This window comes from Thunnus thynnus, chromosome 12 (assembly GCF_963924715.1).
Source record: "Thunnus thynnus chromosome 12, fThuThy2.1, whole genome shotgun sequence".
NCBI lineage: Eukaryota > Metazoa > Chordata > Actinopteri > Scombriformes > Scombridae > Thunnus > Thunnus thynnus.
In genome coordinates, this window is record NC_089528.1 from 4,886,250 (window position 1) to 4,913,949 (window position 27,700).

Consider the following 27,700-nt stretch of genomic DNA (forward strand, 5'->3'; position numbering starts at 1 on the left):
GTGATCGTAACAAAAAATGCTGGTGAGCCACTCAGCGTCATCTAAGGGAGAATCTTACAGCTTAAAATTATAACATTCTGTCCAGTGGAGATAGTGTCAAAGATTTGACATCCCAAACAGTAATCATATAACTATATTTCATTTAAAATACTAGTCAGATCAGTCTTGCAACATGTATAACTGCAATACTACAATTTGTTTGGGGGTTCAGTCAGTAAATTAGATGTTTTTGTGGTTCTTACAGTTGTAAGATAGCTTACACTTTTTTATGACATGTTTAATGCTGTCTATCCTACAAGCATGCCATTAAAATCCCCCCTAAAGACCCTGTTTTGAAGGCTGGAGGACAGAGCTATTGGGTTGCATATGCACAGATAAGACCCAGAGGGATTCTTGACCTAGTCCCTTGCCTTGCCATTCACAAAGTGCCCTCTGAGAATGTTTTCATTCATGCCTTTTCGACCCCGGTCTTTGGCTTGCTATCATCTTCATTTAAGGTTTGACAAGGTAATCATGGAAGAAGAGGTTCTCTGTAGAAACAAGAGCACTCGCTCTTTCCAAAAGAAGGAGAGACCACATGTCACAGCCAGACCCTGTCTGTGTGTGCCTGAAAGCAAAAAGGGATAAAACTTAATAGATACACATTTGATTTATTGAGTTACTTATGTTGCATGTCAAAAATAGGGTTTCACTCAGTCTGAGGTAATTTAATCCGTGAAACTATGTTGTTCTAATTTATTCTGACCATGTTTGTGGAGTTAAGGCGGAGGTTTTGCTGTGTTGGGGAGTTGCCCTGGGAGTCCTGCTGGTCAGACGGTGTAGATGTCTAAATAAATATAATTCAGTCCCCAAACTCGACCTGTCCTGTGTTCACAATGTCCCAAATGGCAAAAAAAGATGAGAAATACTGATAGTGTCAGCCTGGGCTAACTGAATCTAAATGTCTCTCACAGGAAAAGATCTGAAAGATCTTAGAAAGCAGCCTCAAGTGCTGAAGTCAGAGTGGACTGTGGAGAGTATAATAATATATCATTTCTGTTCAGTAAGCATTTTTTTTTTTTTGAGGAGTGATTTTTAACTTAGCTATATTATGAGCCCAATTTGACAAGGTTTTCAAGGCTGTGATACATTTTTTTCTGCTGGTTTTCTTTTTTTTTTTTTTTTTGCGGCTGTTTTAAATATTAAACCCAACACAGCAGCATCACTTTGCTCATTATGAGAACTCTAGAAATGACCCAGCACACTGCTCTTGCACCGCATCACAATTTATTGATCATAAATTAAATACGTAAATTGATCTCATTATGTCATCGTGAGAACAACAAATAAAAACAGAGGTAACTGTCATGCTAAAAATAAAAAGTTTTGATTGATGCAGCAGCGGGCGGGTCCAGACAGTCAGAGTGGGAGGCGCGCTGAGCTTTTTAAAATGACTAGAAAAAAGCTGAGACTCGTACCAGCGGCGAAAGAACTAAGTCTTCATAAGAGAAAGAAGCAACGCTGAAGTGACAATCTGGAGTACAGTGGACTAATAACAAGGTGCAACAGTCTGCTGCTGTGGAGTAACAACATCTGGCTGAACGGGGATGCAACGCAGGAGCCGGCAGATGCTCCGTGAAAATGTTTAACTCTGTCTCCAACAGCGTGGTGAGTTGGATATATTCACATTAATAGTTCTAATATCTTTTCTACAAGTTCAAATAGATTTTACTACAGGCTGGAGGTTTCATTTCCCAGCTGAAATAACAAGGAAGAAATGCTTCGGCGACGTTCGTTAATTAGGTGGGACCCAAACTTTTCTATTACCCATTATATTTTATTATATTATATTATATCCCACCGTATATCATTTAAAACATATTATTATTATTATTATTATTATTATTATTATTATTATTATTATTATTATTATTATTATTATTCATTTTTCGATAAAAAAAAATGAAGGCAAAATGAAGGTTTGATAATAGTAGAATATAAAGTTGCCATAAATTATTTTCTGCTAATAAAAAGGGATGGAAATTTGAAGGGTGTGTTTTTTTTCCATGCTTTGCTGTCCCCACGTATTGTTTAACAGAAAATAATTGACTTACAAGCTACAGTACAACTTAGAATAGTGAAGCTACAGGCCTAAACCATAAAAGTGACTTAAACATGAGGTTGAGGTTGCATTAAAAGGCTATATGTTGTATCTAGTAGCCTAAGTAATCTGACATTTGGTCATATTAATGACATATGAGGGAGGTATACAGGTCCAGTGCTTCCGGTTTTGTTTTTTGTTTGTTTGTTTGTTTTGTTTTTTGTTTTAGCATTATATCAAATTCTGTATGAAAGAGATAAATTTTAAAAAATGCAATAATCCACTTTGTGGCCTTGTTGTTTTCGCATTAATGCGTTGCACAAATATTCATTACCCACCTAATATCCAACAAAAGTAACCGATCTCCAAGAATTTTTCATTAAAGAAAAAAAAACATTATTCCCAAAGTGTCTTTCGCACAAAATGTAGCGTTACTTGCATCAGCATGTGGGCCAATTGTGTTTTTATTTATTTATTTTTGTATTTTATTTCGATTGTAGTAGGGCTATTTTCTGTCTACACAAAAAGATTTTTAGATTATTAAAATATGTCTCGGCAACATATTGCTACAGTTCAGAAAGGCAGCCAAACCAGCCAAATTCATGACAGAGTTGTGCACAATGGAGTTTAATATAGAAGGAATGTGGGGGAATCACGCTGAAAGAGCCCGCAGGTAAAACTCACCTGCGCCTGGCTGATGGCTCGTTATCATATGCACGTGCTCAGCTGAGCACAATTAAACAGAATCTCATTCAGCTGTGAGCGCGTGCTGAGGGCCGGTCTAATGGTGTCCCAAGTAGCTAATTGAACACACGGAGAAATCTGTTGTTTCGTGGCAAACAAAGTTGTAAAGTGGTAAAAGACGTCCCCAGGGAAGTGAATATATGCACCACTGCAGTCCACGGCAAACATGACCGTACATAAATACAATAAAGGCGCAGATAGGGATACCAGAAGTTTGGTCAAATATTTCGTTTTGGAGGGGTGACCTTTATTAATGAGGTCATCTCTGTGGTTGTCATGGAAATGTGAAGGGGTTCAAGGGGACATTAGCTTACTTGTGGTCACTCCGGCCTGTGCGTCACTTCGGGCTTGTCGCTGAGACGATGTCGGAGAGAGAAAGAGGAACGACGGAGGTTGTTTTCACTCAGCTACAACAAGGAAATATTTTTGTCGACACAGTAGGTGTTTTCAATATCAAATTAACGACTTTTTGTCTGAGTTCACACATCTTAAAGGTGTGGGCCAACAGGCAGAGGGTGAAAAGTTAAATGGAAGGAAGCTCGCCTGACGACGCATTAAGTTTTTAATTCTTATATAGAATATATCACAATATGCTAACCAAACAAGCTAGTTTTAAAGTTGTTTTGGACACTTGCTTTGCTTTTGTTGAGGGGCTAATCAACCTCAAAACGACGCTCTAAATTTTGTAATTGAGGTATTTTATGAAATGGTAATTTTCAAAGTCAGAAAAGGTTCTTTATAAGCTGTTGTTACATTGTCAGACTGTGGCTTCTGACAGGGTTCCTCCGGGCCTGATGATGTTTTCGAGGAGGACTCGTATTCCCCCTCCTCCCTCTCCTCGTCCTCCTCCGTCCCCGCTGTGGCCTCCCTGCAGGGTAAACCCCTGTGCGCGTCCTGCGGCCTGGAGATAGTGGACAGATACCTGCTCAAGGTAGACTGACATCAAAACCCGTAGCCTATAACCATGGCTGGCATAAGGCTCATGGGCAACACGGCAATTATAGGCATATTCATAAGAAAGCTATTATAGAGCCATTTAGCCTCAGTGTTTCCAGTTTCTAATGGCTGAGGCTAATTTTACCGTCGAGGATCAAGAGTCAATTAACCTGATTTTATGTATTTAAGACATTTATTTGGTACTAGAATTATTCTACCTCTTTTTAGTTTTTCCCTCCCCTCTTAAAATGTAAAATTTAAATTTTAAACATTTTAAAAATGAATACGTACATTAAGATTATGAGATCCCCTTTTGCATCATGTTTCACATTTTAAATTTGAATTTGTGTTTCAAATTGGTAATTTTTACAATTTTTGACACGCTGTATATCAACAGTTTGGCCTCCATTTACAGTTTAATGCTGCTTACAGTGCCATAGTAGATGTTTTTCTTTATTTCTGGCACCATGCTACATCATTAGTGAATTACAGTAGTATATTTTGAATTTGAGTCTATTATTAACTTTCTTCACTAAAAAGTGGACCAGTAAATTAGCCAAATCTCAAAATCAGAGGCTTACTAATTTTAGCAGTCTCTTAAATGCATTCAGTATAAGGATAACTGCCAGTATTCTATTTTAAATGTTGTGTAAAATAAAACCTTTTTTTCTGTTTCAGGTGAACAACTTGTGCTGGCATGTGCGCTGCCTCTCATGCAGTGTGTGTAATACATCATTGGGGCGGCACGTGAGCTGCTATATCAAAGATAAACAGGTTTTCTGCAAACTCGACTACTTCAGGTATGACATCCCTGACAACTTATGATAAGATAAGAACAAGTTTGATGTTTTTCCATGTTCCATCAGTGGTCCAGACTAATTTTTATGTGTATAGCCTCATCAGTTTTACATAACTCTTCACTGTGCGATTGAGGGGAGAATAATGCTGACAACTTGTCACATGGGTGTACTTTGAAAAACACTAGGGGTAAAAAGGTAGGTAGCAGAATTTTGCCACTTGATGTTGAAAATCAACACAACACCTTGGAAGGCAGGAAAATAATATTTTGTAGGTTTACATGTTTTCTGCCATGAGAAGGTCTGACAACTTAGCATTACCAGAATGAATGGATTATTTTTATATGTATTTCTTTAGGAGTAAAAGACCAATATGCCCCTTTTTAAGTGAATGAAGCTGACTCAGGTGAAGACAATGTCACTAATTTTGTTTATTTCTCTATTCTGGAAAAAGAGGAAACTGTAACACTAAACCTCAATGGACATTTAGAATTTTAACTTCAACTCCAGTTTATTTAAAGTGCACGTCACCCAGAGAGTCTCTGTACACTTTACAAATCAATAAAAACAACATGTAAAAGTATACACACACTGACACACACATACACAAGTAATAATGTTAATATTACAACAAGGTCGAGGCTAGTCATTCTGAAAACAGAGATCACATAATTATAACAGGGTTGGGATAGCTACATGTCAAGGAGGAAAACAGAAAGTGATTTGGGTTTCCAGTCGGTGAAATTAGGAGAGGTCATTGTAAACTTCAAATATTTCAACAAAAGTATTTTACATAATCTGACAGACTCTCCTAATTAAGGAAACATTGTCAGCAGTGTTGTCTCTCTCTCTCTTCACATATCTAACTGCTTTGAAAATGTCTTTCATTTAAGACAAATGAACAACCAATATTAATTTTATTTCAGCCTATTGTACTCACTTGGATTCCTTGATTTTATTTCAGTTTAATATCAATTTTGAAAAACAGGCTAGTTTATCATTTTGACTGACAGAATTTTGGATTACGATGCCTCTGAATTGAATATGAAGTCGATCAGACTCTGAGGAGATACTTAACAGCATGTAGAGTGTTTTATAATTTATGACATATTGACCCCACAGGTTCAATATCAAAACAACATTAAATAAACAGTCAATAAATAAGCATGTGTCAATGCGACAGCTTTACAGTCTGTGTAATGGAAGAGTGGCTGTGTTTGTGTTTTTTATAAATTAGAGCTATAGATATATGTAGAGATAGGTTATTCTGCAATTTTAGTCTTGGATTATAATGAATATTACTGCTAAAAAGTGGAAACATTTGTTTTGGATGGATTGTATTCATGCATTTTCATTTTGATCCATTCATGGGGAACACTGGGAGTACACGGAATAGTGCCATCAGAGGCAGATTTAGTGATTTGGGGGCCCTAGGCAAACTCAGTCATGGGGCCTATTTCATGCCTTATTTTTAGCCTTTGTCTCATTGAGAATGTTGGTATTGGTGGTGGTAGAAGAAGTAGCCAACTCAAAATACCACACTAAACATACTCTGTTAAAAATAAAAGTCCTGCATTCAAACATGTACTTTAAGTAAAAATGCAGAAGTATTATTACCACAATGTTATGTTATAGATTTAACTACCCAGCAGCATATAAGGTAGTTTAAATTGACATTCAAATGTCGCTGATAAGGTAGTGTGTCTGTTGTAGTCATGATAATAATACAAGTAACATGTAAAATAATATAATTCAAGTAAAACTTTAAATGCAGGACTTTGACTTGTAATGGAGTATTTTTATTTAACACTATTGTGACTTTAAAGATCTGAATACTTCCTCCATCACTAGCAGCAGCATGTTGCTACATGTTGTTTTCTTCTGTCCTGAAAGCAGTTTTCTTTTCTTGTAGACTACTAGTTGACTCTCCCTCTTCCTTGAATGCAGTTTTTTTTTTCTTATGTCATCATCGTTCTCTTTTCTGTTTTCATGAGGGTTTGTAGGAGAAGAGGGTAGATGCTCTCATCTAACAGATGAGTCAATGTGACAGGAACATGTTAGTAACTGTGGTCCTGCTAGTAGTTTCAGGAGGAGCAACAGAAAAGCAGATTACCTTTTGAGTTTTACAATGATTTACTTTACTTTTCCTGTTTTGTTTTGTTTTTCTTTTGGAATGTGTTTTGTGATAATGCTGTGTCACTGCTTGATGTGTTGAATTGCACATTACCTTGAAGAGTTTCTGCGTCCTTAGCAACATGTGAGTTGAGAGGTGTGCAGCAGCTTGTCCAGTAGTCAGTTGATCTGTAGTGCATGGGGGGGTTGCATGTTGACAGTGATTTTTTTTTTTTTTTTTCTCTCAAAGTTCTTTGGGGTCTTTTGTAAGTAATTTCAGGGTATAGAGAGTTTGAATAGTAACACAATTTTGTATGTTTCATATCTAAACATTATAATAAATCTATAGCAGTGGTCTACCTTGCCTAATGGTAAAGTCCGCCCCTGAGTGCCATGGGTTTGGGTTCATCAAAGGAAAATTTTGTTATTGTTTGGATATTAATTGAAGTTATGGGTCCAGCAATCAGATCTCACAGTCAGCTGGCATTGACAGGTGACATTAAATCCTAATGACATGATGGGTAGTTTACACCAACAGCCAGCTAAGTGCATCCACTCCTCAAGCCAGCCTGGTACAGGCTGAGTGTTGGCTGTTGATAATCTCACACACATACTGGTACATGTTGGTAATGAGGGACCAATTGAACAGACCCAAAATCTTTCCCAGAAGTGGTTATACTTTTAATGGATTAGACTCCAGAACAGACCAGATACATGCAGTAACTAGTGATAAAAGGTCGACATGTTAATTTGAGGGTAAAAAGGAGGCAACTGTAGGGTAAATTTTAACATTATCACAATATATATATATATATATAAGTACTGGGAGACTGAAAAGATGTGTGTGTGTGTGTGTGTGTGTGTGGTATATTCTCGTTCTTTTGCAAGACGTATAAAACCTGTTTTGTCCATGGTGGTCAGCATCTCCACAGACTGACTAAATATTACTGAACTATCATTGATCCCCTAACCCCCATACACTTCAGCTAAATAAAAGTAATGATTCCTTCTCACACGTTTTTTGCACTCTTCTTCAGGAGGTATGGGACCCGCTGTGCTCGCTGTGGCCGTAACATCCATTCTAGTGACTGGGTGCGTCGGGCACGAGGCAGCACCTTCCACCTGGCTTGTTTCTCCTGCACATCTTGTAAGCGGCAGCTGTCCACTGGGGAGGAGTGTGGACTACTAGAGAACAGAGTCTTCTGCCGACCACACTATGACATTATGATGGAAAATATCAAGCATGCTAAGGAAAATGGTGAGTAAATGGATAGGATAAATAACATAAATAATAGATGGATAACAAGGGTTTGGCTGGATAACCAAAACCTTGAAAGAAAAAAACTCATTAGGAGTGTGTTGAACAAAAACATTAATCTAATTTATAAACACTTCTTCAGTATTTGTAACAGTCTCATATCAAACTATATTAAAAACAGATTAGATTACATGCAACTGTTACAAATCATTTTAAATCAGTTTCGCTCAACAAAACACTGTGTATCCTTGAGCCCTAACAAACGTGTTGAATGCATTTTCTACATCATACAACATTTGCAGAGCAGATTTATCTTAAACATTTGAAACCGACATTGTTTACATCCATGTTTACTAGTTGGCAGCCTTCTTATACTCTGCCTTTTTGGCACATTGCTGCACTTCTTGGTGCATTAGAGCTACCTGTAGATCAGTGGAATAATGTGAAACTAATGGCAGGAATGTGTAACGTGTGTACAGTATGTGTATCCTCATGCACATACTGAAACTACGAGCCCAACATGGATTTAACAATTAAAGAAAAATACAATGGTAGCAAAAAATGGCAGATGATGCATGATGATAATCTTTGTAATGTGTCCTTTGTCTTGTCCTTAAGAGCAACCAAAAACAGAAGAAGATGAGGCAGACAAAGATGGCTCCAGCACCATGCCCAGACCTGCTAAAAGGGCCAGGACCAGCTTTACTGTTGACCAGTTACAGGTACTGTGTGTGTGTGTGTGTGTCATTACTACTGCTGCAGTTATTGGGTCAATTTTTCTTTCTGACATTTGTCAGTATGATTGATGACTTCCACAAAGGTGTTAGTCAAAGAATGTTTGACTGATATTTTTATGTCCAGAAACAAGACTCCAGATGAGTGTTAATGTTCCTCTGTGTCCAGGACGTGTAAATATGTTTGCCAGAACAAATAAAAAGCCAATGATATGTGGTCAGCTTGTTTGATGATTTTCTGCCCTCTAGTGGCAGTTATTATATTGCACTTTCAGTGCACTGGTGTCTTGTTAAAAAAATCAACCAACCATGTAAACCATGTTTTTCCTGTCAACTCCGTCTCTAGGTAATGCAAACTCAGTTTGCTAAAGATAACAACCCTGATGCCCAGACTCTCCAGAAACTGGCAGAGAGGACCGGTCTCAGCCGCAGGGTTATCCAGGTAGGCCAAAACTGCAACTTTTGCTGTCAGGAAAATCACTGTGGTTTAAATACTATTTATTTCATCACATTGTGGAAAAGATACAGACTACATTGAGTCAGGATATATGCTCACAGTGGATAAAGACTGATGGCTTTGTGCAATGATTCTAGTTGAATGACTCCAAGTGGAGTCCTGTAGTTGGGCTTTACCCACTTATATTTTATGTTTATACACTAAAAATGTGCATGCACATATGTAACTGATCCAGATGGGTCTGTTTAACTCTAAGAGGACTGACCCTCCCACTGTTGTACCTATAGTATAATGCACGGAAACTCAACTAATAGTCACATTATTATCAATCTGTTCTCTCCACTTCAGGTTTGGTTTCAGAACTGCCGAGCTCGTCAAAAGAAACACATCAGCCCACATCCTGTGTCCTCAACAATGATGACATCACTTGCTCCTGGTCAGCTGACACCACCTTTGATGGAGGATCTGCAATACACAACCTACATTTCACCAGATGCACCCCTTCTCACTACATTAACTTATATGGATGGTAAGAAAGACACACTCATCACTATGCTAACCAAGATTTTAGCAAGACAGTAAATATATCTCACCTCTAAATGCCCACACACAGCCAGGTCAGTGCTAACATTATGCAACAAATACAGGAAAACATGTTGTATAGTCTCCATGGATACCATTTACAGCAATGTCAGAAATTCTCACTATAGTAAAAGAATCTCATTACTGCTGTATATTAGAGTCTGAATCTGATGATTTCTTAAAAAACATGCAGTAATTGTTACTCAGATTCACAAGGAAATAATGTGGTGACTTTAATAGTTTGTCTTTATGGTTCATTTATACAGTATGTATCATTTGTTTTTACTTTTCCAGTCCAAACTCCAGACCCACTTTTGCTTCAGCCCCTCATGTCTCATCCACTGGCACAACAGCCAGCCAGCCATGCCTGACTTACAGCCTGCTCTGGAGAGCTGAAACTGATTGGCCGAGGAGAAGAGCAATCATTACTGTTAAATAAACAATCCTGTGAGGGTTGGATGAGTTTAATTCATAAACTGTCCAGCAAATAACAGCACTGAATTAGTTTAATTAACTGTACCTATTGTGTGAACACACACTTCAAAGAATCAACCTGTTCAGTCACTGAATTAATATCATTTAATCACACATGGATTCATCGATGAGAAGCTGAAAATGTCAAGTAAAGTAGTGATGTTTGTAAGATGAACCTTTTTGTTAATATGTATGTGTTATGAATTTCTTTGTGTTTTAATTTATTTGGAGAATATGATGAGATAAGGCACTTTGTTGGAAAATTATGTAAACAGCTTTGGTTTTCACTAAGATGTGTTTTTTTTTTTTTTGTTTTTTTTTTCAGGATGTATCGGAGAAATGTTTTGGAATTTACAAGAGAGAAAATGAGATGATTTGTGTTTGTGTATAAAGACTACTAGATTTTTTTTTTTTTTTAATATTTAGATTGGGTAGATTTTAGATTGGGTTATTCTACAAATTTAAACTACTGGAAATGGTACATGAATAGAGAAATTCTCCTGTTCCTTTCTGTCTTACAGTGCAAGTATAGCAGACAGCAAGTATGGACTGTCCTCCTGCATTCTCCTCTTGCAATGCCCAAGCCTCATTCTCGACACATCTGTGTGTCTATTTAGGAAAAACAGCATTTCTTAGGATGCTTTTCAGTAGACCATGTGTAAAGCACAGACAAACGGCAATATGATGTATGATTTGTCAATGTTGGATGCCACTAGAAGCCATGTTTGAGCTACACCCCTTGAATTGACTTTTCACATTACATGTTGATAGGTGGGAATTAAAGTTCATGGCTGCAACAAAACGCCTGTCTGTGTCTTGTTAAAATTCACTTTGCATTCCTGGGATCATCTTTGCAAAGATGGTGTTAGCGGTGGAATGTTACCTGAGTACAGTTTCTCTACTACTTTTATCTGAAAGCTGTAGTCAGAAGTTACGTTGCAGATTAAGATGAATTTTCAGTTTCCCAACAGAACATAAAGTTGTTAAATTAGCTCCACTATAGCCAATAACTATATTACTGACTGTTATTGTTCTGGTGATTTTACACAGAAAGAAAACATATCATGAGGTCCAGCTGAAACTGTTGCAACATGTGTCTCTCAGTCTTTATCTCTCCCCCTCAGTTTCTGTATCTGTTCTTCACTCATTATTCTTTTCTCTCGTCTTTCTCAGTTCTCCATATAACTTTTCTCCTCATACCCTGATCTATTTCCTCTGAGTTTGTCATCCCCTGTCTCTCCTGCCTCTCACTCTGCTCTCCTTCCCTATTTCTTCCTCCTGACCAGTCTGCAGCATTTTTTTTGCTAAATTTGGTGATAAAGTCTCTTTTGCTCTTCCTCTTAATTTTTGTCAGAAGGCCAATTCAGCTGCACTGACCTACAATAGTCAAGATGAGAAAGGATCTCATCATTTTATATTGTAGGAGCATATGACCAATAAGTTACAGTAAAGTACATTCAAACAAATAATAAACAGGAAGTTATATTTGGTTAATAACTCTATTTCCAGTCTGACAGTGAAGGATGCAGCCTGTTTGTGTGCTCACATTAACAGAGTTTAACAGGAAGGACCATTTTAAATATTTTTATATATTTAATATATAAACAAATTATAATAATCAATCTTCTGGCACTGCAATTTTAAGGCTAAAGTCCTCACCAGACCTTCATTACACTGTCAAGCTCCACATTTGCTAAATGTTACTGATTAAAATGTCAGACAGCAATGTTTATTTAACACTGCAGCTCTAAGATCAGGATTCAGTTAACAACACAAGCTGCTTCATTTTACGACAAGTGATGAACTGAAGTTACTCGGACCAAAATGAGGGAAAACTGCTTCTGTGTAACGCTTCCTCTTCCAGTTAACTTAACTTTTGGCTATTATCATAATGTTGAACGTGGTCTTTGAATTACACTAATATTGAACAATGAAATGTTGACTAAAAGGCTTTAAATTCAGGGGCACCTGTTTGCTGGTTAGCTAGCCAGCACCGTTGATTATTTAACACCCCCTTTGTCATTTTCCAGGGAGACCATCCTCCCATCCAGGTCTTCATTTCATTACTGCCATTATTTGTTCATATGAAACTTGTGTTCTTTTGATGTAATTTGACCTCACTGTTGTGTGTAACAACAGGGTTATTACAGTTATACGGAGTCTTCATTGAGAAATATTTGGCATCAGGAAAAAAGGTTAATATTGCATATAGTTTAATGCATTTATTGATAAGTTTGATTTAAAATGCTCTTAGAGGTTAAAATCAATATATTTACTATGACCAGAGCCTCCTGTAAAATTAACAAATAACAAATCTTAGCCCTGCTTTCATTTTTACTACATATATATACGGTATGTGTTTGTGTAAGAGAGTGAGAGAGCAAGCAAGAGAAAGAGAGAGGGATATCTTGCCCAATGTGCAATTTATGTAATTAATAAATATATATTACAGTGGGTGTGTTTCTTGTGTTTCTAATTGTAATTGCCTGCCAATATAGGCCATAATACTGAATCTATTTAGGATTTCTACATAAAAGATATTTCTTAATGTAGTATATTAGCCATTCAGAACACCAAAGACAGTTCTTACATATTAAGTTCAGGAAAAATTGAAAAAATAAAATCATTGTCTGCAATATAAATGCACGATTATGAGATCAGAATCTTTGCTTCTGTGGTTCATTCTAGACAGATACAGTTGTCTTATGCTCATTACTTTGAATAAAAAACAGTACTGGTGTATTAGTAGAAAAATAAAAGGAATATAAAGACAACATAATTTCACAATTGGTTCCAATTACACCAAGTTTAAAACTGGACCCAGGCAAGATGGCTTCAATATGGTTCCATCCCAGAAGGGCAAGTCATTATGAGACATGGCATCTAATGTCTTATATCTAGACGTGGCCGAAATTATTGGTACCCTTGCATTTTATTAAAATAATGCACCATTCGTCCTGAACAGTGTTGAAATGAAAAGATATTTTACTATCAATGCGTGTCTGTTTGGTTTGCAGTGGAACAAAACAAAAAATTGTGAAAATAACTGAATTCATGCTTATTCTACAAAGACATTCTAAAATAGCCTGGACAAAATTATTGGTATCCTTTAGAAGTTGTAAGAAATCATTGATTTGTAGTGATACTTTAAGCAGACTATTGTGTATCACTGGTGTTTTCAATCTCATAATCACTCATGCAGCCAGTTCAAAAGGAGAAAATTACTCCCTCTGCTGTTTTGTGCCACTGTGTGCATCACATTGAACATGGAAAACAGAAGGTTTTCCAGGAAGACAGTTCCAGGAAGTTTTCGGCGAGCAATTTGAAAATGTATATACAGAGAGACAGAACTGCGATTTTTGGTAATTAGTACTCAATAAATGCATTGATTTACAATATTTATATAGTGTATGTATATATGTAATATGTTTATATAGCACACCAGCATGTGTATGTAGTTACATCAATATGTTTGTTTAAAAAGTAAAATTCCTTTAGATTTGAGGATTAGTGTGAACTTCTGTTACCTGCCTTGTTCACATATTTTAGGCTAATGTTACGTTGGTTAAGAGTGTGTTGTTCTTGTTTCTTGCTTTGAATTAAAAAAAAAATTATGTTCTTAAACTTGTATGATAGTCAAGAGCAATCACATCCTGATGGTTATTGATATATTTAGAGGGAGGGGAAGGGATGTTTCAAAATTAATTTCTATCATTGCTTTAGTTCATGGTGGTTTCAGTAATCCCATGGTAACTAAGAGCCTATGTAATCTTAATGATTTATGTAATCTTTAGCTTTCAGATAGGACAGAAGATCAATAGGTGACTATTAATGATTGTCAATGAATCACTGGACTAGCAGCAGCGGCACAATGATGTTAAGGGTGTTATCTTGGGAAATCCATTGCAAATAAGTGGAATTAAATGAATCTTTTTATATACAATTCTTATGCGCCTCTGCACGTATTAATATATACATTGATACATAATATATTCTTTGGCTTGTATGTTCAGAAATCTGCTATTAAAAAGGGTGCATCATGAGGGTACACATCACATCCAGACAAGACACATTAAAACACATATGTTTATACACATGACCATATATTTTATTTATATAGTCTTTTGTCTTTTTACTATGCACTTATTTGCCACAATGAATTCATTAAACAAATCTCGTATAAACATGAATAGCATGTAAAACAGTTTGTGCCCTTTCCTCCGTGTTGTCCTTGCGTATAGTCTCCACCAGGGTTTGCTGTGTTCCAATCGCTTTGAAAGAAGTATGAATATACAGTTTCCTCTCTGACACAGAGGGGAAAAAATGGTTGGCTCAAGTCACTAGAAGCAGCCTGCTCTAGGCCATTTGTGCCCTGAGGTTCAGTTTAGCTCCCACTACTTTATGGAGCTACAAAATAAAAAGGAGAAACTTCTCCATGAGGTAGGTGTTTAAATGTCAGCCATGTTTTATTTTTTCTAAACCAATTCTAAGAAACACACACATCCCTTTGTTTATAATGCCTACTTTTTGTATTTAGTTTATTCATTTATTACAGAGCTTTTGTCTCTTTTGTGTGTTTGATTTAGACCCCCTCAGCTTGCAGTCCTCCACTCAGGGATCCACTAGAGAGCAACTTTGAAACAGTGAAGTGGGTCAGTGGTGGCTGCTTTGGGTGAGTTAGACTTCTTTATGTTCTGACTCTTTGGACACTACAGAGAGTCCAGTCAAAGCAGAAAAGAAACTGGAACCAGGATGGCATACTGTAGAATCCTTTTGTGCTTACGTTAAGAATGTTCCTGGAGAGTTTCTTGTCAAATCAGAGCTGATGTTCAGTAGTAGAACCTGCTCATGTTTCCTTTTTCCTCTTGTGCAGGTCTGTAAACCTTGTGCATCACAAGCTAAGCAGTCAAGCTTTTGCCATGAGAGTCATAAAACGGCAGAACTTGACAAATAAGATTCAGAACCAGCAGGTGTTGGTGGAGCGAGATGTCCTCACCTTCGCTGAGAGCCCCTACATCGTCTCAATGTTTTGCTCTTTTAAGACACAGATGGACCTCTGCATTATCATAGAGTACGTAGCAGGTAAGGGAGGTTGCTTTGGATTGTGCATGCACACACATATACAAATGTTATGTTTGTTTAGACAGATAGAGCAGACAAATGAGCTTTAAAATGACTTTCCTCTATTATCTTTGGACTTCACATCCATTGTACCCACCCAACATACACTGAGAAGAACTAAACATCACATCTGACCTGACAGTGTCTGTTTTTATATCTCCTCTTGTCCTTTTAGGTGGATGTATGTATGAGGATGTATGTCACAGAGACCACCATGGCTTTGGAGTATATCCACAGCTATGCCATCCTCCACAGGGACCTCAAACCCAGCAAATGAGTCATCAATCTGTCCCATTAAACAACATCACAACATTTACAACATCTAATTGGCTGTTTCCTAAGCCAAGTCCTTTTTGTTACTTTGGCCTGTCAAGCTTGCTGTTCAGATAACAGTTGCAGATAAACCACTCAAGATTTGTTGTAATTTTTGAAACAGTAGATCCTTTATTTCGGACAGATGTAGACAAAAGCAGCTTCTCATTTTCTTATCTGAAATGACAACTGCTGCTGACCAATCCAGCCACACGGCAATTTGTGAAATAGCCACGGAATTTAATCTATTGATATGTGTTGGAAGTAGGTTTTGTGCTCATTTGTTATTCATTTTCAACTATAACCGCTACATCACTCAACATTTAATTAAGATTTTATTGTTGTTTTTACTTCTTTATTAATTTTACGGTGGGCGGACTGGAGAGGATGCGCTGCATATGAGTACTTTCCTCACTATCGAATTTAATATCTTTAACATTTCTCAACACAAAACACGAAGGTGTCCTTGATAACTGTGGGAATATCACTCAACAATATGAAAGGTTATGGTCATCTGTTTTAATTGTTTCACCTTCAATTCTGAGAAATCAAGGTTTTTTTTGTCAGTTTTGGACGATAGTGAAAGCAGCTACATTAGCCTACCCATGATCCTCAGTGACCGTTACTATGGTGAACACCAGCTAAAGCCGTGACATAGTATATATTCAGTATAACATTATATAGTACTGCATACTGGTGGTTACAATCAGGAACAAAATACTGTACTGTATATTGAAAAGTAAAGAAAATGATGTGTGTCTGTATAATAAACTCTATCAGCCATAAACTGTGCAGTAAACAGAATTTGAAACTTTATGAATGACTGATTTCTTGAGGCAATCCAGTTTGGGACTTGTAGTTGACTAAAGCTTTATAATGTAGCCTACATATTCCCTTAGATTTTTAATTTCAACGCAGTTGTTATTTGTTTGCTCTAATGAATTGATCAACTGGGAAAGTTTGATGCCCATGGAACTGTTGGAAATTCTTAAACAGCCATGTAATATTTCATTTGGGCTTCATTCTATTTCAAATTGCTGCCGTCCACCGCAACCCGAATCGAAATGCTATTAGGAAAAGGTGTTTTATCAGCAGCACTGGAATGAGTTTTGAAGTGGGGCAACATCCAGCTATAGATAATGTAATAGTCATCATTTCATTTCACCATAACTCTAATGTTACCTATCTCACCTCATAAATAGTCACATAGTTTAGTAATTAATGTTACACAACAGCCAATCACAAAGCTTCATATTCTGTAAATGCACAGTTTATGGCTGATCGATTATATTATACATACACACATTATTTTCTTCCTGATTGTAAACACCAATATGCAATGCCATTGACTGTATGTGCGATACTATATAATGTTAAACTAAATATAAGTTATATTTAGTATAACAATATACTAAATATAACGGGCTTCAGCTTGCGTCTTCACCATAGTAATGGTCGCTGAGGATCATGGGTAAACTAATTTAGTCACTTCCGCTATCGTCCAGAACTGACAAAAACACTTGATTTCTCATAATCGAAAATGAAATAATTAAAACTGATGGCCATAACACTAACCCCAAATTATTGAGGACATTTTCATGTTTTTGTATGGAGAACTGATGAGGATATCATTCAAATCGACAGTGAGGAAAATAATGTTACTTCCTGGCACGGGACTGATAAAAAAATAAAAACAAGGATGAAATCTTGTGATTAAATGTTGTGTAACATAGTGGTTGTAGTTTAAAAATGAATTAGGCCTACAACTGAGAAAAAACAATACATCTTCTGTGCTCCCGAGTCCAGAAAAAACATACTGCAGACACAAAAGGTACTTCCTTTTGAAATACATTCGTTTGAAAGTCGTGCTGAGTAGCACAAAAAAAATGGGAAATTTGTGTCCCTGGACACGAATCAATAGATTAAATTTCATGACTGTTTCATGAATTGCCTTGAGACTGGGTTGGTACACGTGGGAATCACTGGGAATCTTATGAATTAAGTCAGTCAATTCAGAATCAATTCTTGATTCAGTACATAGCTAAATTAAAAATTCTGAATTTTGCTATTTTGAATTACTCTTGCCATATTACTGCAGTAGACTGGTAAATAAATCTCAAAGACAAGAAAAGCTACTAACAGAAATATATAATAAATTCACTTAGCTAATAAAGTATAATTGCGAAGGGCGAGTATTCTTCCTTAATCATCTCTGCAGTTTTTCCCATACATTGATTTTTTTTTTTTTACTATTTCAAATGGGTAAAATCTCAGCCTATCCTTCCCCCACTCACACTCTCTCTCTTACAAACACATTGGGTACATCTCAAGTCTCTTTCTTTCCTCCTCACTTGAACCGGAAGTCGTTCTGGTCTGCCATCATGAAAGTTGTGTCAAGGCTCTTGCTCCCGCTCTAAGGAGCGAGGCTCAATTAGGGATCTCTGAGGAGTCATGAGCGAGGATCACGTTCATTTTCGTCTGGCTCCAATCTCGCCAGTGGCACCAGCACCACCGCCACCGCCAGGGGTACACCTGTCCACACCCGAGCACCGATCAAATCTGTACCCAGGACAACTGAAACTCCGGTGATTGGCAATGGCGGCGCACCGCCAGCTCAGCTTCACTCCGAAAATAATCACAATGAAGCATCACTTTGTGCAATGGGACCCACAGAACATTTAAATCCATCCCACAAACAGGACTGGAGCTGCCTGTTTCCGTTTCGTTAGACAAGGGCAAAACTCCAACCCGAATGAAAGAATCAAAAGCCCTCGTGTCCCTCAAAATAGTCACCGGCACATTCATCCCACCTCCCACCATAGACACAAAACGTTTTGTGATAAACGGCCAGTACGAATCCAACTCCGGGGGACAAGAGTCTTTATCATGCAAGTCCAAAACATGACTATCAGAGGTGACAACCTGAGGAACGGTGCGGCTAAAGCAACCCCTTTTCCTGGGCACTGAAGGTACTTTAAGACTTAGATTTTAGCCAATGACAGTCTGCTTTGCAGTGTCCCCGTTTGTGACAGTAGTTACAAACCTTCTCTGACTCAGGCAGATGACTGCTATCTTTACTCTCAACTTGAAAGGTTTTAGCATGCCGGCCAAATTACTCCATTGTCGCTGTTACTCTTACTAAGCTGGGGCTCCCCAAAACTGCCTCTGTGAGTTAACACATAATCATCAGCAAGAGCCGCTGCTTCAGCCACATTTTTTGATTTCTGCTCACCAATGTAGGTCACCACACACACAGAAAGTGAATTTTTAAATTGCTCTAACACAACAAGTTCACACAGACCCTCAAAATCATCAATGTCTGAGGCAGCTCACCAATGTGTAAAATAAGTGGTCAGATCACGTGCAAACTCCAGATGACTCTGCTTCTCTCCTTTTTCCAGGTCCTAAATCGTTGCCCATAGGCTTCCAGAACCAACTCATGAACCCTAAGGACAGCTGACTTCACCAAAGAATATTTCTGACTATCTGCATCAGTTAACGCTGAACAGGCTTCCTATGCTCTACCCGTCAGCAGACACTGAAGCACTGGATCCGAAAAAAAAATGACTCTGGATCTCTTTCAGAAAACTTTGGCAGAAGACGTAAATTTCCCAAGACATCAAAACTATCCACAGACTGCTGAGATAGGGGAGACTTCCTGTTTAACTCACCCATAGCTGAAAGCTTGCCTTCCTTAATTAGTGCCAGTCTGGACTGCTCCATTTCCAATTTGGCCTGTTCTGTCTGCTGACGCATCCTCTCCACAGCCAATTCCTTCTCCAATTTTGCTTTTAATTTAAATTTATCATGGTCAAGCTGTAACATGAGCAACTCTTTTTGCTGGTCAAATGTCAAACCTGTTGCTACTAAGAGCAGAGACAACATGGAGCTCGGAGGAACAGCTGATGGATCATTAATCAATATCTTTTTTTCAAATAAATTTGATTGCAAAATGGCCTTCACTCTTTCTTTTAGACATTTGTCACCAATATCAGTGTCGTAGTACTCTGCTATTTTCAACAGTTGCTCTTTTGTACATTGATCTAAAAACACCCCTGACGGAGAAGCAAAAAAATCTTCCACATATGCCATATTTACTTACAAGTGTGTGAAATCAATGTAATGAACAGTGCAGGCTACCCCGACAACCCCCTGGGAGTTGTGACCAGTGGGTCTTCTGAGATTACTCTGGCCTGAGTTGCAAACTGAGCGACCCATTTTCCTTCCTTTCTTTTCAGAGCAATACAGCTGGATTTAATATGACCTGACTTTTTACAATTATGGCAAAGTACCTTACCTCTAGAAAATGGGGCTTCAAATGCCTCAAAAAAAGATCCAACATCTTCTTGATTAAACTTGGGCAACAATTTTAAACAGCTGTAATATCAAACTCATTTTGCCATTGTAGATTTTGTGCAGATTGTTTTAGTTTTTCTTGCAATCTTTGCCACTAACTAGTGCCTGTGTGTGTCACAGCTACACTAAGTTAACTAACAATAACAGAATCTCCAAGCTAGAGCAGTTTACACTTTATCTTTAGCATAATGGGAAAACAATAACATAGACCAATGTACATTCAATGGTAGAGAGCAGGAAGGAAGACAGACGTCTCACTCCACTACTCTGTGCTGTGACTCTGCTGCTGCTGCAGACAGTCACAGAGCAGACACTTTCACTTTATAAGTGTAGTGTAAAGTACTGGTAAAATGCTTAATTCTTTCCAAATTAGAGATTTTGCTATTTAATGAATGTAGGCGCTTATACACAAAAATGAGCTAAATGGAATTTATTTATATTTAAAAAATATAAATAAAAATATAAAGTAAAACCCCTCCCAAGCACCACTACAGAAAATTGCAGATGAACATTTAATATCCAGGAATTCACATTATAAACACTACCACTGACTATCCCCGTAACAAATTGCCCACAATTTAACACATTGACCATACACAGTTAGTCCAGCCATATACTTGGTTTTGATCTAGTCTTGTTAAAATCTTGTATATATTATAGACTGGGCTCTCTTGTACTAGACAATCAAACATAGCTTTAAAAAACAAAAACTGCTGGAGACATCAATATGGACCATTTCTGTATAATTATCCATAAAGGATATTATACAATGTAATTAATACCTAGTATAGCATCATTTGATTTTATTTGATGTGTTTATTAATAATTTATAAAGTGATTACAACCCTATTAATAACCTAATTATGAACCATTTATAAATCCTTTTATAAGGGTAGTCTTATTGTAAAATGGTACTGGTTAATTTATACTTCTTTAAACAAGGGGGGAAATGATTTATTTCAAATAGATTGAGAATGCACTCATTTTAAACGTTGAACAAATGTCTCATTTTCATATTTCAAATTCACCTATCAAATATCACAGATTCAAATATCAGTTTTCTCCAAATTAAAAAAAATGTATGAATTGCAATTGTAAAGATGGTTTATTTTATTTTATTTATTAAGGAAATAACCCTGTTTAGGACAGTGACATCATGGCATTCAAAAAATGTAATTAGGGCCTGAGCCCAAAGGGCGAAGACCCTATTGTTTTTCGGCATTGTTTTTCGGCATTGTTTTTCAGCACTAAAACTGTGATGGACCTGCCAAGAGGGTGGAGCAGCAGGTTTGTTTTGTAGTTTATTAAACAGACAGGAATAATGTGTAGGTTTTAATCATTGGTTCACTGTCCGAAGCGGAGGGTGGCAGTAATGCACCAACTATGCTGGTTACCAACTGTTGTTATACACCAAAAAGGGAAGAGTAAAATATTTTTCCTGACAGAGTGGTACATCCTGTCAGCCGAGTGATTTCCTATCTGTGCAGCTGAACACAGCAGTTCTGTACGGACTGTTTTACTGTGATGGTTACGGTGTTTTTTGCGCAGGTTTCACTTCACTCAGCTGGCCGACAGACCCTCTGGTTCTCTCCACTTTAACCTGAATAACAAATCGGGACTCGGTGCGCCGTTTGGATCTAAACAGAGAGCCGGTGTTAGCTGAGAGGCTAGCAGAGGCTAACTGGTTGTGCTTCTTTCGGTCATGCTGCAGTTAACGCTCCGCTAACGTTACGAGCGTCACCACTTCCTGTATCCGTCGTTTCAATTTTAAATCCTTCTAGAATTCATATACTTTTATGGTTGCAATTTGTAGTTGCACAGTGTACGAGTATTTTTTTTCCACTTCGCACACATCTATTTTTAGCCAAGGACAAAGTTGGACATTAAGACGGACTACACACACACCCTGCTCGCTTTGTGAAGCGACCAAGTAAGAGGCATAAGTCTGATTTCATAATCCATAATTGTCTGTGAACAGAGGGGTGGGCTCACAGAGAGACACTGGTTAGTGCTGTGTGTCAAAGACTCTCACACTGATCATCTCCAAACGTTTTCTTGGTTCCCAGAAGCTTAGGTGACTGCGCCGCGGCCCGACGTGCACAAGGGCGCGAAGGCCCGTTCAACGCTGCTTGCAGCTTTAAAACATATTTAACAGTAATGTTTATGTTTGTGACAGGGTGGACGTAAGGTTGTTTCTCTGAATATTGGCCCATAATTATCTGAAAATATGTGTGGGAGCTCAGCTAATATATATTTTTAAAACTCGAGTGTCTACTATTTATGATAAGACATAAATTATTGGGAAATTAAGATCAAAATGTGTATTGTCAGGGTTGAACGGCACTCTGGGCCGCTACAGGCTTTACCTGAGACTTTCTAGTGATGGGTGGGAGAGGTGCATGAAGTGTTTTGATCTTAGTCTTATGAGGGATATGTTTGTCTATGGGGGGTAGGTATGTCTGTCCTGATTTCTCTTCAGACTTCAGTACTACCTTTTTGGTGATGGTGGGCACCTGGGGCTGAACTTTAGACTTCTGCTTTGATTTGATGGTTTGGCTCTCAGTGAGACCTTGTTTTTCTCTTGTGCGCTTGTGCAACACAATGGAGTTGAGGATCATGGGGATCTGAGAGGCTCTTGGTGTGTCTTGAGGCACTTTTTGGACTTCACTTCTCCTCAAGGCCTCCTCCAAATCCCTCTTCTGCATTTTCTCATTCAGGTACATTTTTTTGATTTCTGCTACCCTTTCAACCAGTTTCTCCTTGTCCCTCTTGTACTCTTCAGCTTTTATTTCGAACACATTAGCCTCTGCCATTAGAACCTTGATCCTTTTACTTTGCTCTCTGATTATCCGGTGGAGTTTCGGGATCTCCTCTATTGTCTCTGGGGGCGGCAGCCGGGGTATACTGGACTTCAGCTGCTCACATTCCCTTTCCTTTGCCTTTATTTTTTGACAACTCTTTTCCAGTTGTCTGCCTATGGCGACCAGTTCTTGTTTCGTGGTGACCAGCTTTTTCTTTAACTGGTCATGCTCCTCGTGCTCTTTAATTACGTCACCATTGTTATAAAACTGTAATGTGAAAACTACAGTTGATTCAGGTATGTATTCTGGCTCTTTGCGTGACTGTTCCAGTTGTAACTCAAGATCAGAATATCTCTTCTTTTCTTTCCTGAGAATCTCCTTATCTTTTTGGGCAAGTCTGTCGCTGTTGGTTTTTGCAATTAAGACAGTGTTTTCCAGACTGCTTTTCTCCCTCTGAAGTTTCTCCACCTCCAGCTCAAGGACATGGCTTTTCTCCGTTAGGTGTGACTCCCGCTTGTTCAGGGTCTCTCTCAGGTCCTTGTTTGTCTTTTTCAATGTTAAGCATTGACGTTTGTAGTGCAGCAACTCTTTACTCAGGAGGTCTCTCTCCTTGCTCACCTGTTTCAGTTGCTCTGCTTGTTGAATTAAATATTCCTTGTCATACCTCCAGCTGTTTGCAAAGTCCTTCTTTAGCTTTAGCTGAACCTTCAGATCTGCCACATCCTTTTTGAGGTAAGTAACTTGTTCTTCATTTAACTCAAAAAACGTTATTTTTCTCTTTAGCTCATTGTTTTCTAGTATGAGTGGGTGCAGATTTTTTATTTCATTGACGAGAGGTTTTACCAGATCTTCCGCCTGCTTTTGATATTTACCAAAAGCTGTAAATACAGCTTTATCAATATGATATCGGTCGTCTTTATCGGCCATCTTTATCTTAAAGAGTGTCCTTAATTAGAGCAAATGACTGTGTTCTGTTAATGTGAGTGTTCTCTAGTTTAGGTCTGACTTATCAGCTATAACCTTGTTCCTGTGAAGATTCTGTATTTCAAATCATTTGAGTTGCTGAATTCCATGATGATATGAATTCCATGATGCAATAAAGGCAAAAGCCTTTATTGCATCATCATTGCATCATCATCCATCTGTGATGTTCCGCTGTGATGTTTAGAATGCAGAGTCATGTGACAGGAAATGCCCTTTTTAAATACTTTATTGACAATAGCACCATATGTTAAATAACACCAGAATGTGAGAACACACAATGCAAGTAAATCTATGAGGAAAAACTAAAAAACAACAACAAAACAAACAAACAAATAAAAAATAAAAACCCAAGAGAAATATACAGGGGGTAACACATTAATACAATAATGCCAACCTTTTATGAATTCATAAATAATCAGCCAAATGATCAACATCAACCAGAGCAGCCCTTTTCTCTATTTAAAATAATAAATATTACGATATAACCTCAATAATTTTAGATGATTTTTTTTTTCTTGTTTGTTACACATTTTAGTGATTTAAAATAATTTACAAAATCAGTCCTGAAGTAAATGAGGATTTGGTGCCTTTCCACTTTGATGTATGAATATGGTATTTGCTCACAATTATAATGAGATTAAACATGTTAAATATGTTGATGGCAGATTGTCTAAAAAGAATCTGATGTGGGAAAACTCAAACACTGGGACCCTATCAATCTTAATCTCAAAGATAACCAGACATGGACGTTTTTGCAAAATATTTTACTTACTGAACAAGAAAAAAAAAGATGCTGTAAAGATTCTGTTTCAAAGGTACAAAAAGAACACGGTCCATATTCAAATCTGAATGTTTTGTAACAAAACTCTAGTGGGAGAAATAGATGATTAAGTTTTATAATGTGAGGGTGGTTAGTAGTGGGTAGTGGGTTTTATTTTTCAAAATAAAATTAAAAATTATAGAGTTGGCACATCTTACTGTGTTTGGCTCAACGTTAATGAATAAAGAATGGCAAGGGTATATTAAACAAGAAATCCCCTCTGACTTGGGCAATTGGATTCCACCAAAGATAGAGACATCTCTTAAAAGCCAGTGGTTTAAAGATGATTTCATGGCATAAATTCTTTTCTCTTCCCTTCGCTGTCACTTTCTTTTTCATTAATTACAGTGCCAAGGTATTTCACCTCCTGTTTCACTGGAATGTCACAAATCATATCAGAATTGCAAGTATGATTTGGAAGTAATTCACATTTTTTCAAATTCAAGTGCAGGCCTGAGGCTTTGAAAAAAACATGTATCACTTAATCACCTTAGGCACTATGGAGACATTGTTATAGGGCTATGGATGTTATTGTATCTCATATTTTTAATGATGACATCAGTCCATAATTAGCCTATGAAAAGCTGATTATGACTTTAAAAGCCCCCTCATATTTTGCGTAGTTGGCCCACATTGATAAAAAAAAATTGATTGAATGATAAGTATGACCTAATGTACTACATATGATTTCTTAAAAAGGAGCTGGAGAAGTGGAGAAGTGTTTCCCTCCCGTTTTCAGCGGGGGATTAGTTGCTGGGAGTTACATGTGAGGGGTCTGGCTTCTCTGCTTTGACTCTGCATCTGAAACCACTCAGAGGCCTTCGGGGATTTACCTACAGGCACTAACGCTCAGGAGATGCACTGCTTGTGGGTTTTGTCTGTTTGGTCCAGTCATACCCGAGACTCTGAAAGTAACAAAAGTTGCAATTTGTTTTGATCGCTTATTCAAAATTGTCTAAAAGGGCAAAAAGTTTATCTTTCAGTGTTCCAAAAGGCCATGACCAGGCTTCAGTAAATGTAGAAATAAAAACTCCCCATTTTAAAAGATTTTGATCCTCTGTCTGTTAGCCCTGTTGGTTACTGATAGGACTCAATAACAATATTTCAGTTTGCTAGTCATTAGTGATAAGCTTTTTTTTATTGTCTTGTGAAACTTTGTGATATTTGCTCTAGAAAGGCACTTTTAAAATACAGCTTCTTTATGTACAGCACAAACCTAATTGGGCTGCATCATCACAGAGTAAAGAACAATAAAAAGAAAGGTTGTGTCTGTTATTCTCTTTCTCTGCCTACTACGGTCTCAAGGTCAGCTTCTAATCAGCGAATGAGGAATGCATGTCCTCGATTGAGAGAGGTTAGACTAAAAGTCATGTCTGTGTTTTCTTTTAAAAGCACAGTGCTGATGTTTTGTATCATCTCTTTTTATCCTTGTTGAATTGTTTTATCAAATATATGGTCAAAGGCACAGACGATCATACACACGCTGTGATGGTGTGTGTGTGTGTGTGTGTGTCTGCCTTAATGGAATCTTCATTTGTGAATTTGGTCCACAAGTCTGCACTGGGAGTGGTGATCCTGATGTGGGTGTATTATAAATATATATACATTTTTTCTATTCTGACAGACTGACAGTGTAATGTTACATTGATGTCATATAAGATAAATAAAACTTAATTTTTGTAGTTGCAACAGAATGTATATGATATGATATATTAAAGAAAAAATTAAGTTGTTGATGTTTAAAGTCACTAAATTCTTGACATGTTTTTTCTTTACTCTACAGGAACATTAAAGTAATGATGTAAAAGTGATAAAAATGAATTTGTGCTCTGGTTTAAAAACAACAACAACAACAAAAACTTCCTCATTGAGTAGTTGATAGCCTTCCCCACCTGCATACTTCCGATGTTTACTGTTTCATACTGTCCTGCTGAATAATACAACATGTCTCCTGCAGCTTTTGTGACACTGAAATATAATTGGTAATTAACAAATTTCACATTTAGGGTGCTTTTAATTTGGCCAGAAAAGTCTAAATAAGCCATTTCAAAAATTAAATACTTATTTAACAGAGTAGTGGACATATTTCCTAATATTTTAGATAGCAGAGCAAGTTTTTCTCCTCTTTAGGAGCTAAACATGTTATTTGTCAACAGTGAACTGAAATTTTACGGACCACATGATGGCAGGCAAAGAAACTTCAATAGATAGAAGGGTCATTATGTCACTGTGTAGCGCGTGAATGCACATTGGTGCCACACATAAACGCTCTTGGTGCAGTTAGCGTAGTGGTTAATGAGCAGACCACTCCTTCATCTCTCCTCTCCCAGTTTCACAGGTTGTCAGTCTGTGATGGAGGCACTGCTATTTTGTTGTGTAGTTATTTAGCTAATGTTAAATGAGTTTTCAAGGCACATTTCGTTTGATTTGTATGTTTCATTCATCTAATAACTTATTTCTATGCAAGTTGTGTTAATGTTATGCTAGATTTATGCATATGTGATTGAGGTATAACTAAATGAACTCTGAGTTAGTTAGCTAATGTTGTGTGACTTAATCTACAGTTTTTGATATAGTGACCAGGCAGACAGCAGGGCACCAGACAAATAGGATTACAGCCCATGTGTTGATTTTATCATGGCAGAGACTGCTTCATTCATAACTACAATGCGTTATTTTCTGATGATCAAGTTTGTTGTTAAATGTTTTTCTAAAAGTTTGATGGCCATGACATGTATGCCTTTGTTGTTGTATAGCTAGGGGCTAGTTTATATCCTACCAGTGCACAGTTAATAATCAGAGGAGGTTTAGAAATATTTCATTTGAATTCATGATGTTCCCATAACATTAGCTATTGTTAGCCCTGTAATGCCTGGGACACACAGCCTGTGTGAGCAGCACGTGTGTCGCGAAATCTCTTGCTTTTCATTTTGGTGTCCATGTTAACAGATTAGAGCTGCGGCGTGTCATCTAGAGATTTGAGGTCTCGCCTATTTTTTCCATGTGACGCACGAGGTTCTCAGCAAAAATAGATAGAGAAAATGATCTATTGACACTCATATTAACATCATACCAGCAACATTACACTTATCACTATGGTCTCAATGTCTATATCTGTAGAATATGTCAAAG

At 37.4% G+C, this 27,700-nt stretch overlaps 1 protein-coding gene across 2 annotated transcripts; it reads left to right on the plus strand.

Annotated features, from left to right (window-relative positions):
• Window positions 1-1,466: 1,466 nt before the first annotated feature.
• LOC137193659 (LIM/homeobox protein Lhx8-like) lies at window positions 1,467-10,980 on the plus strand. 2 transcript variants are annotated; one of them, XM_067604956.1, is made up of 8 exons: window positions 1,467-1,647; window positions 3,603-3,755; window positions 4,439-4,560; window positions 7,707-7,927; window positions 8,546-8,649; window positions 9,008-9,103; window positions 9,467-9,647; window positions 9,995-10,980. In XM_067604956.1, the coding sequence occupies exons 1-8, from the start codon at window positions 1,621-1,623 to the stop codon at window positions 10,069-10,071; spliced, it is 981 nt and encodes a 326-aa protein (XP_067461057.1). In that variant the 5' UTR covers window positions 1,467-1,620; the 3' UTR covers window positions 10,072-10,980. The 2 variants fall into 2 exon arrangements, with proteins under 2 accessions (XP_067461057.1, XP_067461056.1); XM_067604955.1 differs by lacking the exon at window positions 1,467-1,647 and adding an exon at window positions 2,868-3,261.
• Window positions 10,981-27,700: the final 16,720 nt, after the last annotated feature.

Excerpts from the sequence above, each read along its gene's own strand:
- LOC137193659 (XM_067604955.1), top strand. The coding sequence starts at position 3,187 with ATGTCGGAGAGAGAAAGAGGAACGACGGAGGTTGTTTTCACTCAGCTA. Across the intron at positions 4,561-7,706 it reads TGCAAACTCGACTACTTCAG|GAGGTATGGGACCCGCTGTG; the intron begins GTATGACATCCC and ends ACTCTTCTTCAG. Across the intron at positions 7,928-8,545 it reads CAAGCATGCTAAGGAAAATG|AGCAACCAAAAACAGAAGAA; the intron begins GTGAGTAAATGG and ends CTTGTCCTTAAG.